The 20001-nt window shown below is 39.9% G+C and overlaps 1 protein-coding gene across 1 annotated transcript in view; it reads left to right on the top strand.

The window, feature by feature from the left end:
- Nucleotides 1–20001, top strand: part of GRAMD4 (GRAM domain containing 4) — a 78823-nt gene that overhangs the window by 42564 nt on the left and 16258 nt on the right. Inside the window, exons 4-9 of the mRNA XM_017811564.1 lie at nucleotides 4737–4857; nucleotides 12217–12278; nucleotides 13695–13827; nucleotides 14302–14327; nucleotides 17753–17844; nucleotides 19374–19465. Of these exons, the coding sequence (XP_017667053.1) occupies nucleotides 4737–4857; nucleotides 12217–12278; nucleotides 13695–13827; nucleotides 14302–14327; nucleotides 17753–17844; nucleotides 19374–19465 (526 nt within the window). The remainder of the gene's footprint in view (nucleotides 1–4736; nucleotides 4858–12216; nucleotides 12279–13694; nucleotides 13828–14301; nucleotides 14328–17752; nucleotides 17845–19373; nucleotides 19466–20001) is intronic.

The raw sequence follows: 20001 nt of genomic DNA, 5'->3' as shown, positions 1-20001 counted from the left end.
GCTCAGTTCTCCTAGGGTTTACCGTGCAATAATACTTGGATTAATGTCATTGGAACACCATTGTTGCCTTGTCTCACAGACATCTACAGCTCATTTTTAGAAGTGCAATAGCATCCAGATATTGTCCTGCTTTTCTACACAAGTTGACTTTTCTAGAGAGCTTTTAAAGCATTTTTTCAGGGTCACACCTGCTGTCACAGCCTAAAGGGTTACCCATTGTGTAGGTATATAGAGGTTATGACTGTAGGTTGGTAGGCTTCTGTAATACTCAAAGACACGGAGGCTTTTTACTTTAAATTTCTTTACTTAATATTACAGATTGCCACAAATACCACAAAAATCACCCCTAGCAACTATACCTATGATTTATAAAGTGAATATATATATATGAATGAAATAAACATATAGAGAGAGCAAGCTGTTATAAATTATTGGCAGCAATCAATAGTAGGTGTATAGCAATAGCAACCATGTAGGTGTACACTCTTATAGGTTACTACAAAATGATCACTAATGAAGCAGTAATACAGCAGAAAATGTAATTATGATGGATTACTTTACATACACATATACATATGTTTACATTAATACCAGTATCAAGCTAATTGGCCCATATTTGGCCCCTTATATGGGCCAAACCATTCGAGGTAATGGATGACAAACCAAACCCTTCTTAGCAAAGGTCCAAGATCTCTTAGAAAGTTTGTGTGGAGAGTTCAGCCCCTTTGGGAAAGGAATAGTGCACACAGCATGGGAAGTTCTTGGAGAGAGAAGCTTCATTTTGAATAAAAATGAAGCCATATTTATATAATAGAGAAATAGAAATGTATTGGACACCATCACTTCAGCAGCCAATAGATGCTGATAATTTCTGCTTTTCACTCAGAATAGCCAATAGATGCTGATGTTTTCTGTTCTCTTGTGCCAATTTTTATTTTTCTAGACTTTTCTTGTTCTTGCAGATAGAACAGCTAATGGCATTTACGAAGTCTTACTTTCCCAGGATGTTTTCCCTTTTTTTCAGACTATTTTTCACCTTTTCAGATGATAAGTTGCTATTACAGTTCCTTATTTTCATGCCTTTCAGTGGTATCTCTGGTTTCTAGGTACCCGGTTGTGCACTTCAGAGAGGCCAGCTGCACTTCTTGACAATGCTTCTAGTTCCCAGGCCTAGTTCCCAGCCTTGCCAGCATTTTCTCTGTCAATATTTCAGCAGACACTTTCTTCTGCTAGTAATTTTCCACTTCTAACCAGGTCACCTTTATGGCTGCTTGCTTCACCTGCGTGTCCAGCTAAGACATACACTGAGACTCTTGCAGTATTTTAACATTTCTTGCCCAGCAGAAGATAGCGAGCTGTGATTGATATGCCTGGGAGGGAAATTATGGAAGCTGATTAATCTTGAAGCTGAAGCGTGGCCTTTTATGTTTTACCCTTTTGTGTGTGTGCTGAGGGGGGAGGATGTTTGAATTTTGACTGTCTGAAGATGGAATCCAAGCAGCGCTCCTTTCTCGTCATCAAGAAGGATACTCATCTGTAAACCTCAGTAGATAGATACCGTGGTGAAATGTTCTTAGGGATTCTTCTCAGGGGTCTGTGACCTCTGCTCTTTGTAGCCAACTTCACTCATTCTGCAAGAGGACCCCATAGGGATAGAGAAATATCCTTTGAAAGTGCAGCTCAGCTTGGCCAAATGGTAGATTATTTCAGGGGAGAGAGCAAGGAAGAACTTCGCCCCCTTCCCCTTCTGTTGCTTAGCAGAGTTAAGAGTATTTAACTAACTAAACATGGAAGTTTTACGGTGGCTGACCACACTGCTGCCAAAGTAGCAACAAATACTACTTTAAGGACATAAATGGGCTAGAGCAGTGGGGTGGATTTGAATTGCAGTCATGTATGGGAAAGTTAGGAAATGCTCTGAAATGTGAAGCTGTGACAAACCGTAATGATGGGATGTTGCATTTTTTTTGTTTTGTTTTGTTTTATAGGAGTTCTGCCTCATTCATTGTGAACCCTTTAAGTCTGCCTCTTTCCTTAAAGAATCTTTGGCACTGCTTATCTTCTTAGTGGTTGAATTTCTGGGGGTTTTGTTTTGGTTTTAGTAGTACAAGATGTAGAGCAATCGGAACAACTGGAATTAGGGAAGCTGGAAGATCTGAGTAAACTTTCAAGGACATTGAAGTTAATTTATACTGCTTGTGGTTTTCTTATATACACAAAATGCATAGTCACTTCCTCTTAAAAAAAATAAATGTGCTTAATGGAGAATTTTTTTCCTTTAATGGAATTGAGAAGATAACATCCCTGTCAAACTTTGGAACGTTCTGTGATATCTTCATGATATTGCACAAGCTCCAGTGCATTTGAAGTGCAACAGATGTTTCCCCTCAGCTGTGTGCAGGCCCGTGTTCTGGAACAAGGCAAGCCCTTGAAAGTAGGGAAAACTAATTATAAACTTAGTTTTCTTGTTGGATTTGAAATTCCTTGTGGACACGTAATTAGGAACAGCTCCATGTGTAAGTCTGCCCTTATGTCTATATCTTTCCATTTATTTACAGGAGAGACAATACCTGCTGCAACAGTGACATTTCCCTACCATACTCTTGGGGATTCTCAGTTTTAGTTGCTTGGTTTTTGTGCTCCAGCTCTTCTTCCCAGGATCAGTAACCATCCATCAGTGGGGAGATGAATGACAGCACTCCTTTCTCTTTGGTGGAGTTCAAGCTGTAGCTTCACAGTGGAAGCCATCATGTTGTCCTCTGGATTCATGTATCTTTTTCCCATTTCTCCTAATTCTGTGCTCTAAACCTCTTATTGCTGCAGGAGTGCAGATAATCTCCCACCAGCTAACTTGCACAGCGGATAAAGTGATTGGACATACTGCCCCAGGGCCTCCTGCAGAGGAGGGAGAGTGTGTATTTTCCTCTGTACATTTGCATTACGGCTTCAGACCTTCTCAAGATGCATAATGATTGGAGTCAGAGAGGCTCAGATATCAAAATTATCTGATTATCAAAGACTTACAAGGCAATATGTGAAAAGAAATAGAAGAGGTTGCTGGAGGTTATAACATAGTATACCAATTTTGTAAAAAAACGTAAAGCCTGAACCCCTGTATCTGCAGTGAAGTATTTTCTCTTCTGCTTTGTTGTAAGCTTGAAATACACCCACTGCTCTACTATTTATTGTTGAGATTGAGCTAAAAAAACAGCCCAGAGAACAAAATGTGGAGTAAATTTTTTGTTTAAAAAGACTTAAAAAAAAAGAGAATCTCAGTCTTTGGTTTTTCATGTTTCTTGTATACCTGTTTGGGAAAAGTTATCAATAATAATGACCCCGTTTTAGCGCTAGAGTTAAATAAGGTCATGAACAAGGACTCTGCCAGTGACAAAAAAGCAAGGCTAATTAGACACAAAAAAGCCTTATACATAGCTGATGCTAACTTCTTGTGAAAGAAGTTGTGAGTGTCTGTGTGTGTGTGTTTATATATCTGATTGTTACATTGAAGTTTATAGGGCACAGTGTAACCTCAGAAGAGGGTAAAAATTTAAACTTAGTTCTTTGTTTCATAACCCCTTCTTAAAACTGTAAGATGCTCAGGCCCATAATGGGACCATCTGACTTAGATAAAATTACAAGGGTGCCAGAAACTGACAGGCAGGGGTTCACAGAATCATAGAATCAGCTGGGTTGGAAAAGACCTCTGAGATCATCAAGTCCAACCCTTGATCCAACACTGCTGTGGTTACTAGACCATGGCACTAAGTGCCACATCCAGTCTCATCTTGAAAACCTCCAGGGACAGTGAATCCACCACCTCCTTGGGCAGCCCATTCCAATGTCTGATTACCCTCTCTGTAAAGAATTTCTTCCTAATATCCAACCTAAACCTCCCCTGGTGGAGCTTAAGACCGTGCTCTCTTGTCTTACTGATAGCTGCCTGGGAGAAGAGACCAACCCCCACCTGGCTACGACCTCCTGTCAGGGAGTTGTAGAGAGTGATGAGGTCTCCCCTCAGCTTTCTCTTTTCCAGGCTAAACAATCCCAGGTCCCTCAGCCTCTCCTCATAGGACTTGTGTTCAGGTCTCTTCACCAGCCTTGTTGCCTTTCTCTGGGAAATTTTCACAACAGCAAAATAATTAGGTTGCTCTTTTTAGCACAATAAGAAAGGGCTCGGCCCTGCAGACGCTTTTCAAATGCCTAATTTTATAAATGCTGACGGTCATATTTGTATACAGAAAATAAAGCTTGTGACAACATGTGTGGACAGTCAGTCCAGTATGGCATCATATAACTTCATGTGAATTTATTGTGTTTTCCTACCCAAAGACATGAGGGAAAAAATCAGATACTTTTTTTTCTTGTTATGGCCACTGGATTTAGCAATAGACAGCCTTTCCTGCTGATTATTTCTTTGGGGAATGAAGAGTATGTCATGTTGTATTTAAATAAAGATAGCTTGTACCATGGGCTTATTTTGCATCTTGAGAAGAAAACTTCAGAGTTGTTTTTTCCCTTGCTTAATAATTGTAACTAAATATTTTGTATATCATACAGCTGTGTGCTTTTTATGAAGTCTGTCTAGCCCTTGATTACTTGTTTTTTTCTGGTGAACATATTTGGTATAGCACAGATTAAAAAAATCCCCCACACTTAATCTGTCATAATTAGATTTTAAATTTCTTACAGAAATACTTCAGGGTAACTAAATCTTTATCTTCTCCTTTAATTAACAGAGGAGGAGCTCAGGAAGCTGAGAGAAGAAACAAGCACTGAAACATTAAGGCAGGAACTAGAAAAGGAACGGCAGAGAAGAATAGAACTAGAACAAAAAATCAATGAAGCACCTAAAATAAGGTAAGAGAAATATCTTCACTGTAAAGCTGAAAGCCACTTGAGATCTCTGACTGTCTATGAGAAGTTCTGGTAAAAGCATATGTTTCCAGCCTAGGTGCTCTTAAAACAATAGCTCACAGAGAGAGATGGTGCTTATGTTTTCCTGTACATCATTAACACCATGTACATATGAGTTACCATACATATTTCTATAGCTACAGAAGTGCTGTGACACTTTTCTAGTTGAGATATTCTTCATTTCACCTTTTCTGATGCTCTCCTTCTGGGATCTTGCCCAGCTGGAACTACTGAAAGCCAGAGCTTTTGCCGTGCCATTGCATGTGCTTTGACTTTTCAAAACCTGTGTCTTTTCCAGAGTGCCCAGCCCTTGTTGTTCCTGTTCTAGCAGCAGCATGGAAATCCCAGTACCACAGCATTAAATGTGTGGGAGTGACTGGAGTTTGAGCCTTCCTTGCCACTGCAATGACAAGTGGAAACATGCCTCCCTATGCCTCTAGTCCCTTTCAGCCTTGAAGACATCCATCTTGATGATGCAAAGCATTGTGTTTGACATCTCTCCTTAGTCTGCCTCGCTGCACAGACTTTGGATCTTAAGACCATAGCAGTTGCTTGGTGGTCTTGTTGCTCTAGACCACTTGCATACCTAGGTGCCTATGTTATCTTCCTCAGCAGTAGCCAAGATTACTTGGCTGAGCAGCAGGATCTGTGGTTCACTGCCAACTTCTATCATTGGGAGATAGTGTGGGCTGAGTTCATAATCACACGCTATAAGCCAGTTACATAGAGATGACAAGCAAGAGCAAAAAAGAAAAACTTTTGGCTTGGATATGAGGTTTCCCAATGCCATACAAACTCCTCCTGGTCTTCTGCTTCTTTCTGCGCTCCATTCTGAGTGTAAAAATGCCTTTCTACTCAGGCCAGCAGTTTGTGTCCAATGCCTTTCTGCTCAGGTCAGCAGTCTGTGTCCATTGGTGTTCTGTAGCAATGGAAATCAGAGCCATTTATAGGAAACATGAGTCTGGTTGCTTTCTGTGGTCAATTTCTTCCTGCTCCTATAGAATCATTTAGTTTGGAAATGACCTTTAAGATCAAGTCCATCCATTAACCCAGCACTGCCAAGTCCACCTCTAAATTATGTCCCTAAGGGCCATATCTACACGTTTTAAAATATGATGGTGACTCAACCACTTCCCTGGGCAGCCTGTTCCAGTGCTTGACAGCTCTTCTGGTGAAGAAATTTTTCCTAATATCAAATCTAAAACTCCCTAGCGCAACTTGAAGCTGTTTCCTCTTGTCCTGTTGCTTGTTACTTGGGAGAAGAGACTAACCCACACCTGGCTACAAATCCCCTTTCAGGTAGTTGTAGACAACAACAAGGTCTCCCTTGAGCCCCCTTTTCTGCAGGCTGAATGACCCAGGTACCTCAGCTGCTCCTCGTAAACCTCCACAATCAATGTATTTAAGGGTATCAGAAGGTACATTGCTGCCTTTCGCTTCAGTCTCTGTTTGCAGGCCTGTTATCCGTGAATTTATTTAATAACATTGAAAGTGCTGGAGCTGTCTACCACTGGAAGCTATGGAGACAATACAAGTCCCCTTGAATCTAAAGACACAATTTTTTTTCTTTCCTTTTAAACACATTTCTTAGTGGTTTCAATAAGTGCCCCGTGGTTACAGAATTGTGAGATTTGGTGAATAACTGTTCAGCGTCTGTTTATTTACCACCCTTGATCAGTCCTTTCTTCACTTACGCTTCTGTCCAGACTGAAGAGTTCCAGCTTTTCCACTGTCTCCTTAAGAGTACTCCACCCCTTTCATCAATTTAGCTGCCATTCTTCAGCCATTTTGTCCTAAGATGAAGAGTGGGATTTTTTTTAGGTCATGTTTCACATCAGCGGTTTTCCAAAATCACTAGTTCCATGCAAGGTTGGTCTATGTGTAGTTTTGACCTGTGCTGCCAAGTCATGTGCTTAGAAGGGGCTCTGGAAGGTCCTTGTGGAGGAGTCTGGTTCCCAAGGCAGCACCATGACCATGAAGCAGGAAGGTGGTCCAGAGTGCTCTGACCTGGGCTTTTTTTAGTGACCTAGAGTTGCTCTTACATCTGGGATGTGAGAGTGCATTTTTATTACCTATGCTGGTTGATCTGGCTGTGTATGTAGGTTGATGTTGCCTGGTTGAGTGGACAGCTGAAGAGGAGAAACTTGGACCCGTTCCCTTGCTGAGAGTATCTGCTAGCTCCCTAACAGCAGTAGAAAGCAATGAGTATTGTGGTACGTGGAAATGGCAACTGTGGATACTGTCTTGCTTGAGGTGCAAATTCCACAGGCTTGTCCTTAAGCCTTTGGCTTTCTCCCCAGAACAGGTATGCCTAGGCTCTATATTGTGCATAGAGAAGGGGGAGAGTGATCTCCTCATTGCTGGGAATCCTGGAGGAGGATGAGGAACCATCTTCCTCTGCATCATTCTGTCCTGTTTCAGAGTAATGAGGGCGGCTCAGAGTCTGATCTGGCCCACTGCAGCTTGTGAGTACACGTTTTACAGAGAAGAGAGATGGAAGATCTTTGTTTATCAGAGTTAATGGCGACATCTGTGCTTTGTTGGATTGTGGACAATAGTAAATCTCTAGCAGGCGTGTCATTGCTAAATTAAGGTAGGATGACGCTACTTCCTGAGTGTTGTGTTCCCATTTAGATATCCTGAGGATTACACTAGTCCTGTTAGCTTGGGTATTGCACTTGCGGATTACATTCAGCCAATTATCCCTCTTACCTGAGTCTTTAACTAGTCTTACTAATATTTCAACCTTTTTGGGACAGGCAGGATATGTAAGGTACAACAAAATAAGACTTTGAAAATTTTTCAGTTCCTACTCAGGATGAGAAAAATCGGTTTGTCTATGATTTTTCATTAACTTGTGCTTCATTGTGTGAAATTCTTCTTCACTGCTTACTATCTTTTTACACTTCATTGTGGACATTTTAAAATACTTTTATTAGGACTACAGGTGAAATGTTGACATAGTCAAATAAGTAATAGGCAAATTATGCCTTATGGAAACTTAATTTTATTAAGCAAAGTAATGGCAAAAAGTTCTCTCTGCTTATGTCAACAAAACCAAATTCACCCTGCTTCTCAGGTAATTCTTTACACAATTTTAAAATAGATATTCATATATCCCCTGGCAGGGAGAGTGAGAAGCTGTATGGTACTTAGTTGGAGACTGGGGTTAAACAACGATAGTATATAAACATATTTGCATGTGCTTTTCTTTCTGCTTACAGAAGTGAAATGAAAACAAAAGCATGCTGTGATGTAAGAAGAAAGAAATTATTTTTAAAAGTTGCAGTTTTAAAAGTATTTGTGAAGCAGATCAATACAAGTAGCAATATAAAACATGATGCAAAATGTTTGCAAAGAGAAAACAACAAGCTCACAATCTTTTTTTTTTTTTTGCTAGTGAAGAACATGGGCTTCTTTCATTGAGTTGTGCACAGAGAGGAGTGGAAGAAGAGGATTTTTAGTGGTTTTGTTTGTCATGGTGTTTATTGTCTGTGTGTGTCAGTATTCAGAAACGTGGTGGCCTCAGTTAAAGTTTTCCATAGATGCACTTCAGGACATCCCCCCATTTGGAATGGCAGCTGAAGCTTATGACATTTTGCTGGTAGAGAAGTGCATAAATAATCTGAAATGTGTGAGCTATTGCTGCTATATATTACAAATGGTGAGCTAGAAGCACAGAGGAAGAAAAAATAACAAGTTTTGCAACAACACCTACCAGCAGGCTGTGACTCATGCAAACATTTTTATTAGTATCATTGTGAATTATTTTTACAAGGACTAAATAGACAATGCTTCTGCATAAGACACTGTTCCTTCATTGTGGATGAGAATGGCAAAGGCTTCTGAAGTGCTTGGTGTATTTAATGGGAAGGAGATGCAAACCATGAAAATTATTTAACTTGGTTTTTTAAGAGCTCTTCAGGTTAAGAAGCTGTGCATACCTGAATGATATATCTTTAAACTAGGCTGTGAAAATACCTAATTTATGCTTATTTTTGCATGTATGAGGTTGGAATGTGCTTTTGATGTATGTGCACACACATTCAGGTTGCTTTGAACAGTAGGAAATATATAACAGCCTTGACTGGCTTCCACAAGAGCTTTTGAAAGATTGATGGTTGGTTGCTTGTGAGTTTGGAGTTAGCCTGTAGCAAAATTGCTTTGAATATGTCTGAGAACATCCTGGCAGTGACTGGACCTGTTGTATGCAGCAGTTCTAGTCTTCACCCAGTTGTTGGAGGGAGTCTGTTGATTTGCATACATCTCAACTTGCAGCTGTGTTCAGGGCCTAATATGCACAAACCAAAAATGTTTTTTTAAGATAAATGGCCTTCAGTGTCAAGACTCCCTTAACTTTTGTGTCATACTTGCAGCTACAAAAATAATGCTTTGGTGATGTTCTCTGGGGCAGCAGTGAGTGGACACTGCATCAGTATGTGCTGGTTGGTTTTGAGTGGTACATGTGTACTGGTCATGAACAACTCTAATATTTATCGATATTCATGTTTCCCTGACTTCAGTATATTGAAGAAAAAAAAAAGGAAACAAAAAAAAGGTACATTTGTGTTTGTTTCCTCCACAGACTGAGATTCCTCTTACCTCTTTTAATCAACCTGTGCTTTAAATGGGTACAATCTCTGGTTGTCTAAACATGACCTCACTTCAGGTTGGGGATGTGTTGGTGTTACCAGTTAAACCCTTTTTCTGTGTGAAAAGTGTGCTCCAAGAGGAAGTAATGCAGCTTGTTTTCTTTGGTGCAGGCTGTAGTTAGGAAGCCCACATAGGAACATAGCATTGTTCTGGGGACTCTTTATGTTTTTCAGCCTTTTAACTGGTCTCTGGCATGAAGAGTGGTGCAGAAACTGTAGCAAAGATGATTTCTCCCCTCTGTCAGTGGTCTTGATGAACCCATGGTTTGATGTGACCTGGTTTTGGGATTGAGCTTCCCAGTAGGTGTGCAAGCCTAAACAATGAATTCTGAGGTTCCTGGCCCAGATCTGTCTTAAGTGGCTAATTATAACCTGATTCACAAGTGCAGTAATGAGCTGTCATTAACCCGATGATTCGTAAAGGTCAGGTTCTTCATAGGGAAGGAGTAACAGGCAGATGGCAAGTAAGGCATTGCCAAAAAAACGAAACAAAAGCATCAAGAAGGGCCAAAGCCAACTGTCATGTGCTCCTGATGTAGCCCAGTAAGGCTGCTATCCAGAACTGCTTCCTGATGAGATTTTTTTGCCCAAGAAACATGGAGAGTAATGACACTGTGCTGCTTCTGAAAATACATCCCAGCATGTCAAAGGAACACCCAGTTTGAAGAGTCTGACAGCTGGCAGTGGTGGGATCCTGTCTTGGCTCTGTCACAGGAGTTGTTCAGGTGTGACACCACCCCGGTGCCTTCACATGACTGCAGTGGGTTGAGTTACTGGCTCCTGCTTGTGTGAACCTGCTTGTGAGTGACTGCCTCCTTTCCACCTAAATATGTCTTCAGCTTCAGTGAAACACAGTGACAGTGACAGATTGCAGATGAAAACGCCCAGCTATGTGGTGTAACCATCTAATGTGCTGATAGAGGAAAACAAGACAGTGCTCTATAATAGTTGGTGCAAATTTGATCATGTTTATTGCTGTCTATTTTTTGAGAGCTTGAAATGGAGGAGATGCAAGGGTGTGGGAGAAGAAGCAGGGAGAGGAGGAATTTTTAGGTGACGAACCCAAGGTTTGTATAGAAACTGAGGGGAAATGGCACAGAAACCAAAGTTAAAGTTGAGCTAGAAAAAACTGGTGGAATTTCAGGTGGCTTTTGAAAAGAAGAGTTGCTGCAAATACTCTGGGGAGCATGCTGGGGAAAAGTCCTGAAGAGTCATGAAAACAAGTGTCTTTAAAAGCAGGAACCATTTGAATTCATCATCTAAGCAGTTAAAATGTCCTGTTATAATTCATAAATCAGTAAATTATTTCTAAATGTTCTTTTTAGAAATGAACAAAGATGTTGTAAGCTCATTAAATCTGAGGAATGGTTAAGAAGGAAGGGAGGTAATTAGTTCTGAGGTTTCTCCATCATACCCATTGATGTATGGTGATGTTGAGACAGCACATATTAGTAACGGCCTTTTCCATGTGCAGACAGAACAGTGAGATGTTTTCCTAATGTCCTTCAGCAGGAGAGAGAACTGTATGTCTATATTTCTGCAATCTGCCCAATGCAGTGGGATCTCTCTTCCCACTCTTTGGTTTTTTGACCATGTTTCACTTGATTCCCTTCCTGAGAAGCAAAAGATGAAGGGAACATTTGAAAGTATCTATATTATCTGATAAATGAGTGATAATGAAATTTCTGTTTCAAGCAGTAATGTTTTCAATCGTACAACTCCCTGTCAAGTGAAGCTTGATGTGGCTGGTGTTGTGTTGTCAAAGCTGCTGCTTCATTAGAAAAATCTTTCTGTAGGATGGCTGTACATGGATGGCTGAAGACTTTGGGACTGAAGCCTGAAGTAATCTCAAGACAGGTTGGCAGTTGGAGGCTCTGGATAGTGCAAATATAATTTGAAGCCTTGCACATGTGCAGAATGGCAAAAGCATTTGTGTTTTCAAAAATCTGTTCACTTTGAATGGATGAGAATATTATTCTTGACTCATTTTGAAAGGTGAGACCAATGATGCCTGCTACTTGACATATAGTTTTAGAACATTTTTGTCTCAGTTTTTCAAGCTGTTATTTCGATTCTGGAAATTTTTAAAGATATTGTTAAATCAGTTGGTATCTCTGCATTTTTAGAGCTTATAACATTTTAAATCATTCTTGACACTTATTCCTCTTGTGAAGTTGAGTGGTGTTTGACTGTAGTAATGGCAGCAGAATTCAAGATTTATGCATTAAACTGTGGTTTTGCTCTACTGCTGTGGCTATCAACTTGTGATACGGAATCCCTTTTAATTTATTACTGAATGAGAAAAATCATGGCTCTGAAGTTTTCCTGGCAGGCATTGCAATGAATATACCATACAAACTAATGCAAAGAATTTGATACTAAATTGTTTAGTTGTTGTAAGATGAAATTGAGCTGTTGGTGACATGAAATGGCTAAACCCCACCTCTCCTTCCAGTGGATGGTATTTCCCTGGGTCCTAAGTGCAATGAATGTTTTGAACCTTGTGAAAGGGTGTATGTTTGTTTTTTTCTTGTTGTGATTTTATAATCTCAGCTATGGAAACCATAGAGGTTCTAGTGCTTCGTTTACCTAAAAGGGAATAAATTCTTCTTCTTTAACATTTCACATTGTTTCTGTTTTTTCTTTGTAGGACGGAAGAGGTGCCTGCAGCTCAGCAACCTGCAAAGCCACCAGTGCAAACCAATGGAACAGGTAAGCTTGGTCAGAGCATTTGTGGACATCTGCACTGTCATCTGCATTCCTCAAGCTGATGCTTATTATGAAATCAATAATGTAGTGATTTCTGGAAGAACTAAGGCAACAGTTAGATTCTCAGTCTTTCAGTACCCTTAAGCTTTCCTCCCCACACCTCCTGATTGAGACTTAAGGCTTTTAAACCTGGGTACTAAATTTGAAATTGCTCCTCCTGTACTCCTGTAATGTCAGTGCTTTCTGTTATGTGAACTACAGCCTGCTGTTTTTTAGTCTCGTACACTCAAAATTTCTTTCTCAGTACTTTCTGAAGTATTAGCATGTGGGAAGATACTTCATATTTTTATTTTCCAATGGAAGTATTCCAAATGGACAACAACTGTAAACTGTCACAATATTCCTTGTTTTTCTAGATATCATTGTCATTCATTAATAAATAATTTGATTCTATTTTCTGAGCACCAGTTGCTTTTTCTCATGAGCTTAAAAGCGTCATTTTGGCTGTCGTAGTTGGCTGGTTAATCTTTCCTGCCTCTTAATTTTATGGAGTTCTGTACTGAATTTACCTGGAATAATTTATATCCTTTTTGCAACTTTGTATTGACTTACATTTCCAAAGAATAGTCTGTCTGTTCCTTCTAGACAACAATTTTGTGAGTTACAGGTGATTTTGTTCTCACTTGCTCTGTCCGAAGGTTTTTACCCTTACATTATTTCCGTATACCCATATATTATATTTTTCCACTGAAGCCAACATACAGAAAGTGTGCATTGCTTCATTATTTTGCTGTATGAGACTTTCCAGGTAATATGGTGCGTATATGTTCCATATATAGAAAGTAGGATATGCAGCATAATTTCTGAAGCCTGACTTTATAAAAAAGAAATTATTTTACTTGTATATAAATGTTTTATTTGTATAGATATATATAGACACACACACACAATCTGTACAGACTATAAGTGGTTGGAAAGTGGTAGTAAAAATGCCTCTTGCAGAATCTTGCTTGAGCTTCCCTTTTCTGTCAAATTCACGTGGCTGCAAGGTGGTTGTCCAGCTTTCTGCTCGGGGGTGCTTTGCTTTGCACTTGCTTTTCTCAAGGTCACCCCTCAGCACAACAGGAGCACTGAGATTTACATCAGTCTTTTGTTTACAGAAGCCTCTTAACTAGAAAATGTTTTTACGGTGTTTGCTAAAAATTATTGTTTCTTAGGATGTTTTACTCCCTGTACTCCTGGTAATAAGACTCTTCCATGTAGTGTCCTGAGAGCAATACAGGAGTCACCTTTAGTGAAGGACAGGAAATCTGTACAAAGTCTGCTTCCCAGCGAAGCATCATGTGTGGGAACAGGAGCAGGCATTGGATAAAGAGGTCTTCTAGCATTATCCTAATACTTGCAACTTCTTTTTTATAGATAAGCAAAGTAACACGGTCTCTTCAAGACTCCAGAAGTGGCTCTGTGACAAATTTGGGGAGTATGTTGAGGACTTCAGATTTCAACCAGAAGAAAGTACAGTGGAGACAGAAGAGCCACTCAGTGCTAGAAGGTAAATCCCCAACGTGATTTTGAGAAATTATTGGCTTCTTTGCAAGTTGCTTTTCTTCATCACTTAATTTTATTTTAAAACTTCTTACACAGTTTGAGCATGTGTTTGCATAACAAGTAATTAAACTGAAAGCACAGAACCATCTCAAAAATTTTGTGAATGCTTTGGACAATACATGAAATTAAGTTTTTCTGCTGTCTGAGGTGAAATAAGATTTATATTATTTACTAGGTTCCTTTATATGCCTCCCAAAAACTGTGCACCAAGTTGTAGGCTGGAGTGCTTTTACATTTCAGTTTTTGGTCTGATGCAAGATGGACTGTATTAGTTACTAGAAACACAATTTTTAACAGGCAAGAGTGAAGCTTTATGCACATATAATTTATAACTGTAAGGAGTATTTCAGGGATCAAATGTACACAACTGTGGACTGGTTACCTATTTAACACATTGCTTTTATCTGTTATTTTTCAGGTTGACTGAAAATTTGAGAAGATTAAGTAAGTACTTAGCACTGTTTTATTGTCTAGAAATAACAGTAGTTCTTAGTAACCCTATTGGCAGGATTGCTGCTTTTTAAAATACAGCGTTTTGAAATGCTTCTACTAGTTCATAAGCAGAAAAGGTTCTGGAATCCTGAATTAGTGTTTGGAGTGCAAAGTAACTTAGAGGAGTAGGGATAGAAACTGTGATTCTGTTTAATATTGAATTACATAGGGGGTATCTATCTCTGAACCAAACATATAATGTTAATTAAAATGTGTAAACATGCAATAAGTGAGAATAGGGTATTTGTTCACTGGCAGAAGTAAGAGTGTCCATTTGCTTATGTCTTAGCTGCTTGTAGTTTACTTGCTGGTTTATCAGCTTTTGCTTTCAAAGAAGTGGGTCTTGGACAGTGCATACCCTGAGTGTGTCTTGCATGTCTTTCTCTTGGATTGCTGATAAATTTTTTTTTGGAAGGTGGAGGATGCAAGATGGCAGGTTAAGCAAAGCAGTTAAGCCCTCCAAAAGTTTTGTTTTTCAAAGAATTGCTAGCCTGAAAAAAAAATATGTTGATACATGTTCCAAATTGGTAAATTATTGTAGAGAGGAAGGTAGAGTTGAAATAAGGGTCTATAATCTCCATGTAAGGTCAGGGTTTTTTCTCCTTAATACCGGTATTGGTTGTAGTTTTATTTGGGAGAATACTTGTGACTTGTTCTCAGTGGTATACGTGCGTTGCCTTCGGAATACCTTTCAAAAACCTGTATTAAACTTAAGCTTTGAGTGGTTATTAACTTCAGCTAGGTGAGCCATAAAATCTAGATCCCTGTTGTCCGAGGTACCTGATGATCACTCAGAGCTCTCCAGAACCTTGTTGTCACCAGCAGTTTCCACTATGGGTTTTGTTTAGTGTGCTGCAGCAGAGCAGATGGAAGCAGTGCTTAAGTCCATGACCTCCTCCAGTGTGAGTTCTACTGCAAATGAGGGTGAAGGCTTCTGGGGCTCCTTGTGCAAGAGGAGTTGTCACTCTGCTCAGCAGGGAAGGCAAAACTAGTGTGTTCCAATAAAGAAAGCAAAGGTCGTCTTGCAGCAGCCCTCTTCTGTTTCCTTGTGTCCCTAGCTAGTTTGTCTAAGTGGTAAAAGAGCTTAGAGGAAGAGAGTAAAGGACTAGTGGGTTTTAGGGAGCTGAGAAAGAGCCCCTCTTGCTGTTGCTGGCTGTGTGCATCTGTCTGTGGGCCTCTCACAGCACAGGTCAGTCTCCCATACAGTGACAGCAAGAGCAAAGGTCTGCAGAGGTGGGAGACAGACTTCTTCAGAAGCAGTGATGTGCTGTGTTGCTTGGCTTGGAAAGAGTAAGCAGCAAAGTGCTGCTAATGGATAGAGTCCTGCAGAAACATAGCCAACACAGAGTTAGCCTGGCTTTAAGATAGCTGAAGCAGCAGCAAGGGAGGGAAGGGCTGTGGATGTTTTTGTCATGGTTTGAGAGCTCCAAAACCCAATTCCCTAGTCTGAGTCCCCCTCCCACATCTCAACCCAGTGTGAGATGGTTTTCCAGACACCACACGAGACTCAAAATGGGGGAAGGGAATATATATTATAATGACTGTACAAAATAAATACTACAATACATTATATACAATATTAGCTTTCTCTACCATGACATGAAAGTATTTACAATGGATCAAATCTCTTCTCCCCTCCAAATAAAAGTCCAGGAGGGAAGTAGGAAAAGATCCCTTTCTACTCTCAGAGCAACAATGTCTCTAAGGCAGCAGGCATCTATCTTCTTCTCATGCAGCAGCTGCCAGTACACACGAGGGGGTATCCAAGCCCCTCGGCCACTCGTCTTCAAGCGAGGGTCTTCTCTTCCGTGGGCTGCGTTCACCTAGACAGTGGTTGCATCACCACGTCATACCACGAAACACGGGGGTCTTCATGACGGTCTGTATCTTCAGGGTGTTCAAGTCCCCTTTGCAGAGCTCTGTGCTCTGTCTCAAGCAGCGGGGGGACCAAGGTCACTCCCTCCGCATTCTTTCTCAGAGCTTTTCAGCTCTTTTCTGCAGTGCAGTAGCACTTCACCCCTCCCTTCTAGGAAGTGAGGGATCTCCAAGGAGTTTGTGGTCTTTTGGTTCAGTTCTTACCCCAAAAACTCTGTCTGTAGAGCTTAGGTCTGGTCTGTCTGCTGCTGGCTCTCTTTCTTGGCTCTCTCAGACAACTCTGTGTCTTCCTTGGCTGCATGCTGTTTGCTGCTTCTTCAGTTCTTATCTGTTGGCTCTCTGCCATTGTCTCCGGTCAGAGTTGTTTTTGCCGCCGCTTCTGCTGCTCACGGTGGAGAAAAAAACCTTCTAGCTTCTCAGTCGCAGAGCTCAGTCCAGTTTAACACTGTTTCCGAGTTTCATGACCACAGCTCGTGGCTTCAGAACATGGCTACTTCTTCAACAACAACTACAACTACCTTCTCTTCCGTTCTCCTTGTGATATGTTCAATTTTGCAGAAGCACTCATTGGGTAAAACCTCAAAACTTCAAGGGTCACCACCCCCTGGGGTTTTACCATTTTATAACTGCAGGGGGGAAACTGTTTCCTCCCACCACAGTCTATTACCTAGACTGTAATAAAGCCTTTGACACCATTTCCCACAGAATTCTCCTGGAGGAACTGGCTGCTCATAGCTTGGACAGGTGTATGCTTTGCTGGGTAGAAACCTGGCTGGGTGGCTGAGCCCAGAGAGTGGTGATGAATGGTGCTGCATACAATTGGAGGCTGGTCAGTAGTGGTGTTCCCTAGGGCTTGGGATTGGGGCCAGTCCTGTTTAATATCTTTGTCAATGACCTGGACAAGAGAATTGAGTGCTCCCTCAGTTTGCAGGTGACACCAAGTTGAGTAGGAGCGTTGATCCGCTGGTGGGCAGATTGTTTAGGGACATGGCTTAGTGGTGGACTTGGCAGTGCTGGGTTAATGGTTGGATGCAATGATAATCTTAAAGGTCTTTTCCTACCTAAATGATTCTGTGATTTTAAGTTGTTCCTTGGTGGCTTGCAATGCAGTCAGGCTGATGTACATTGTTTTACAGTGGGATGAGCTGACCTGTGCAGAGGTCTTTGGGGTAGTATGGACAGGTCTCAGAACAGACTGCTTTTAGCATCCAGGGTACCCTTGGTAAAGGATGTTGTTTTTTTTTTCTTTGTCTATAGTATGTGTTAAGAGTTTAGACATAACCTTTGTCTTGGATAATACTTTAGTTTTTGGAAATGCATTCTTTAACTAATTTCTCAGTTACATTGATGGATTTATTTTTTCTTTATTTGGATAAGCCTTTTGTCATTACATGTCTTGAATATTCTTAATAATTTTCTAATTTAGTTGTTTGTCATTTACGAGTGATTTAACTACTGCCAGCTAATTCTAACAGTTCTGTTTTTTCTCTGCTTCTCTTTAGAGAGAGGTGCCAAACCTGTTACTAATTTTGTGAAGAATCTTTCTGCCTTATCAGACTGGTATTCTATCTACACTTCTGCTATTGCCTTTATTGTAAGTTATCCTATTCTTCTGGGAGTACTAAGTACTTTAAAAAATCTATTATTTGCTGAAATTCATTGAAATTGCCATATCTGAGTAGGGGTTGTGCTACAGTTCAAGTCAAATCAAATAGTGTTAATTTCATTTAACACAAAATACCAGTAGTTGTCACTTTAGTTATATTTCAAAACCATTTAAATTGTGTATCCTGGGTTTCTTGTAGCATAGCTTTGTCACTATTAAAATAACTTAAAACGATCTGGGCATTGTTCTCTTGTTTTTTGTCTCCCAGTCCTAGTAATTTGATGGTAACTTCAGCCTCTGCAAAGTCTCTTGTTGCCTAGGGCTGAAATGCTGATAGTGGTTGTTTGATGAGAAGCTATCGTTCCTCATCAGTGCTCTTTGCCACTTGTTAGGATCATAGTGAGGAGAGGCAAAATGCCTTGATTTCAGTATCATTTCATGTGCAAATATCAGATCTGTGAGCTAAATTCAAGCATTCCCATGCTATCTAAGGGGGTTTGGATGTCTCAAAGAGACATAAGTATTTAGTGGAGTTTTGATTTCTTTTCCTTCTGAATGTTAATTAAATGATCTAAATTCTTTTGGTCACAATATGAAATATTGTTCTATCAAAGGAATTACTAATAGTCGTAGCTGAATGAGCCTGTCTGGTGAAAATGTCACACACTTTTTCATTAAATGATCCCTTCCTGTAAGTTATAGAGCCTATGCTATTTTACATGGCACAACTGAAGCAATATTGAGGAGGAGACTTCCCTGTTCCAGTGCCCTGTGTCTGTCCCTTCTCTTAATCTACTGATTTTCCTCTTGCCTCTCCTGGTAAACCCATTTTTCAGATAAAAGCCAAAAGAAGAAACTTCAGCTGAGTTTTTTTTTTTTTGAAAGCTCTGGACCTGGGAGCCAGAGCAACGTTTCATTTTGGGGTTATCCATAAAAACCGTATCATCTCTCACAGAGAGACTGTAGTCTCTATTTTCAGAAGCTGGGAAGGGAACAGAATACCTTTGTGTTTGTACTTGTTATGTAAAATAAAACCTGTTTTCCTCCAATCTTTTTAGACTTGGTAGATATCTGGAATTTATTTACTTGAAATACTAGAGCAAGAGTTTATCCTGTTGCCCAGTATGGGGCTAATCATTATAACTCTTCTTCTATACCATTAGTGACCATATCATGGTCATGTAGCAGATTCACAGTCTTTAAAGTTTACTTCTTTTTTTTTTCCTCCTACCCCTTCATGTAATTGTAGTGTTGGAAATACTCAATACTCTCTTTCAGGCAGCTGAAAACTAGTTAGGTGTAATCTCCGGAGATTTGGCTCATTTTCAGTTTTAACTTACATTGATAAGTGCAGGGCTGTTGTCAGTCATGGGGGCTAAAATTTATTAATTTTTTTAAAATTAACTGCATGATTCTGAGCCCTTCAGCATAGTGGGAAACGGTATTTCATGCAACTCACTGTACCCCCGTTTGTAATCCACATCTGTCTTTGTTTGTTTTTTCTTCTTAATCTGCAGATTTACATGAATGCTGTATGGCATGGCTGGGCCATTCCTATGTTCTTATTTTTAGCGATTTTGAGGTTATCCCTAAATTACCTCATAGCCAGGTATTTACTTAAATACTAGCTTATTCTCTTGTAATGCTTTGCTTGAAAGATGTCTTATTGTTCTTGTATTGAGCTGTAAACTGTTACCTTTTCTAATGTTGTGGGTTATGTCTAACAAAGAGAAATTCAAACTCTAATATCCTTAGTGTCATTGCTCAGTTTCTAAAATCTTTTACTATTATAGGGAATTATCTTTGTATCCTGTGACTTGCGTCATCATAAATAATGTTGCATGCTCTCAAACAAAAAAATTTTAGTGTGCCCTCAGCACACTAAAATTCTAAAATAAAATTCTGCAGCATTTAGAGTACTTGGGGAACATCACCTTAAATATTGAAATTAGCTGCTTTTCCCTGGAGAGAATTTTCACCTAAAATTGCAGTTTTGCCTTTTTCTGAGGCTCTCGGCATGCTTTATCCAAAGTGTCTTCCATTTGTAAATTCAGTCTCTTTTAAAAATGAAGACTTTTTTGTAATGTATGTTTTCTATATTAAGAGAATCTTTTTAAAATGCTACTTTACAGTGATGGTGTTTTC

The sequence above is a fragment of the Lepidothrix coronata genome, unplaced genomic scaffold (genome assembly GCF_001604755.1).
Source record: "Lepidothrix coronata isolate B3197 unplaced genomic scaffold, Lepidothrix_coronata-1.0 Scaffold32, whole genome shotgun sequence".
NCBI classification, from domain to species: Eukaryota; Metazoa; Chordata; class Aves; order Passeriformes; family Pipridae; genus Lepidothrix; species Lepidothrix coronata.
Note: the sequence above shows the minus strand (reverse complement) of the source record. Positions and strands in the feature narration are given on the sequence as shown.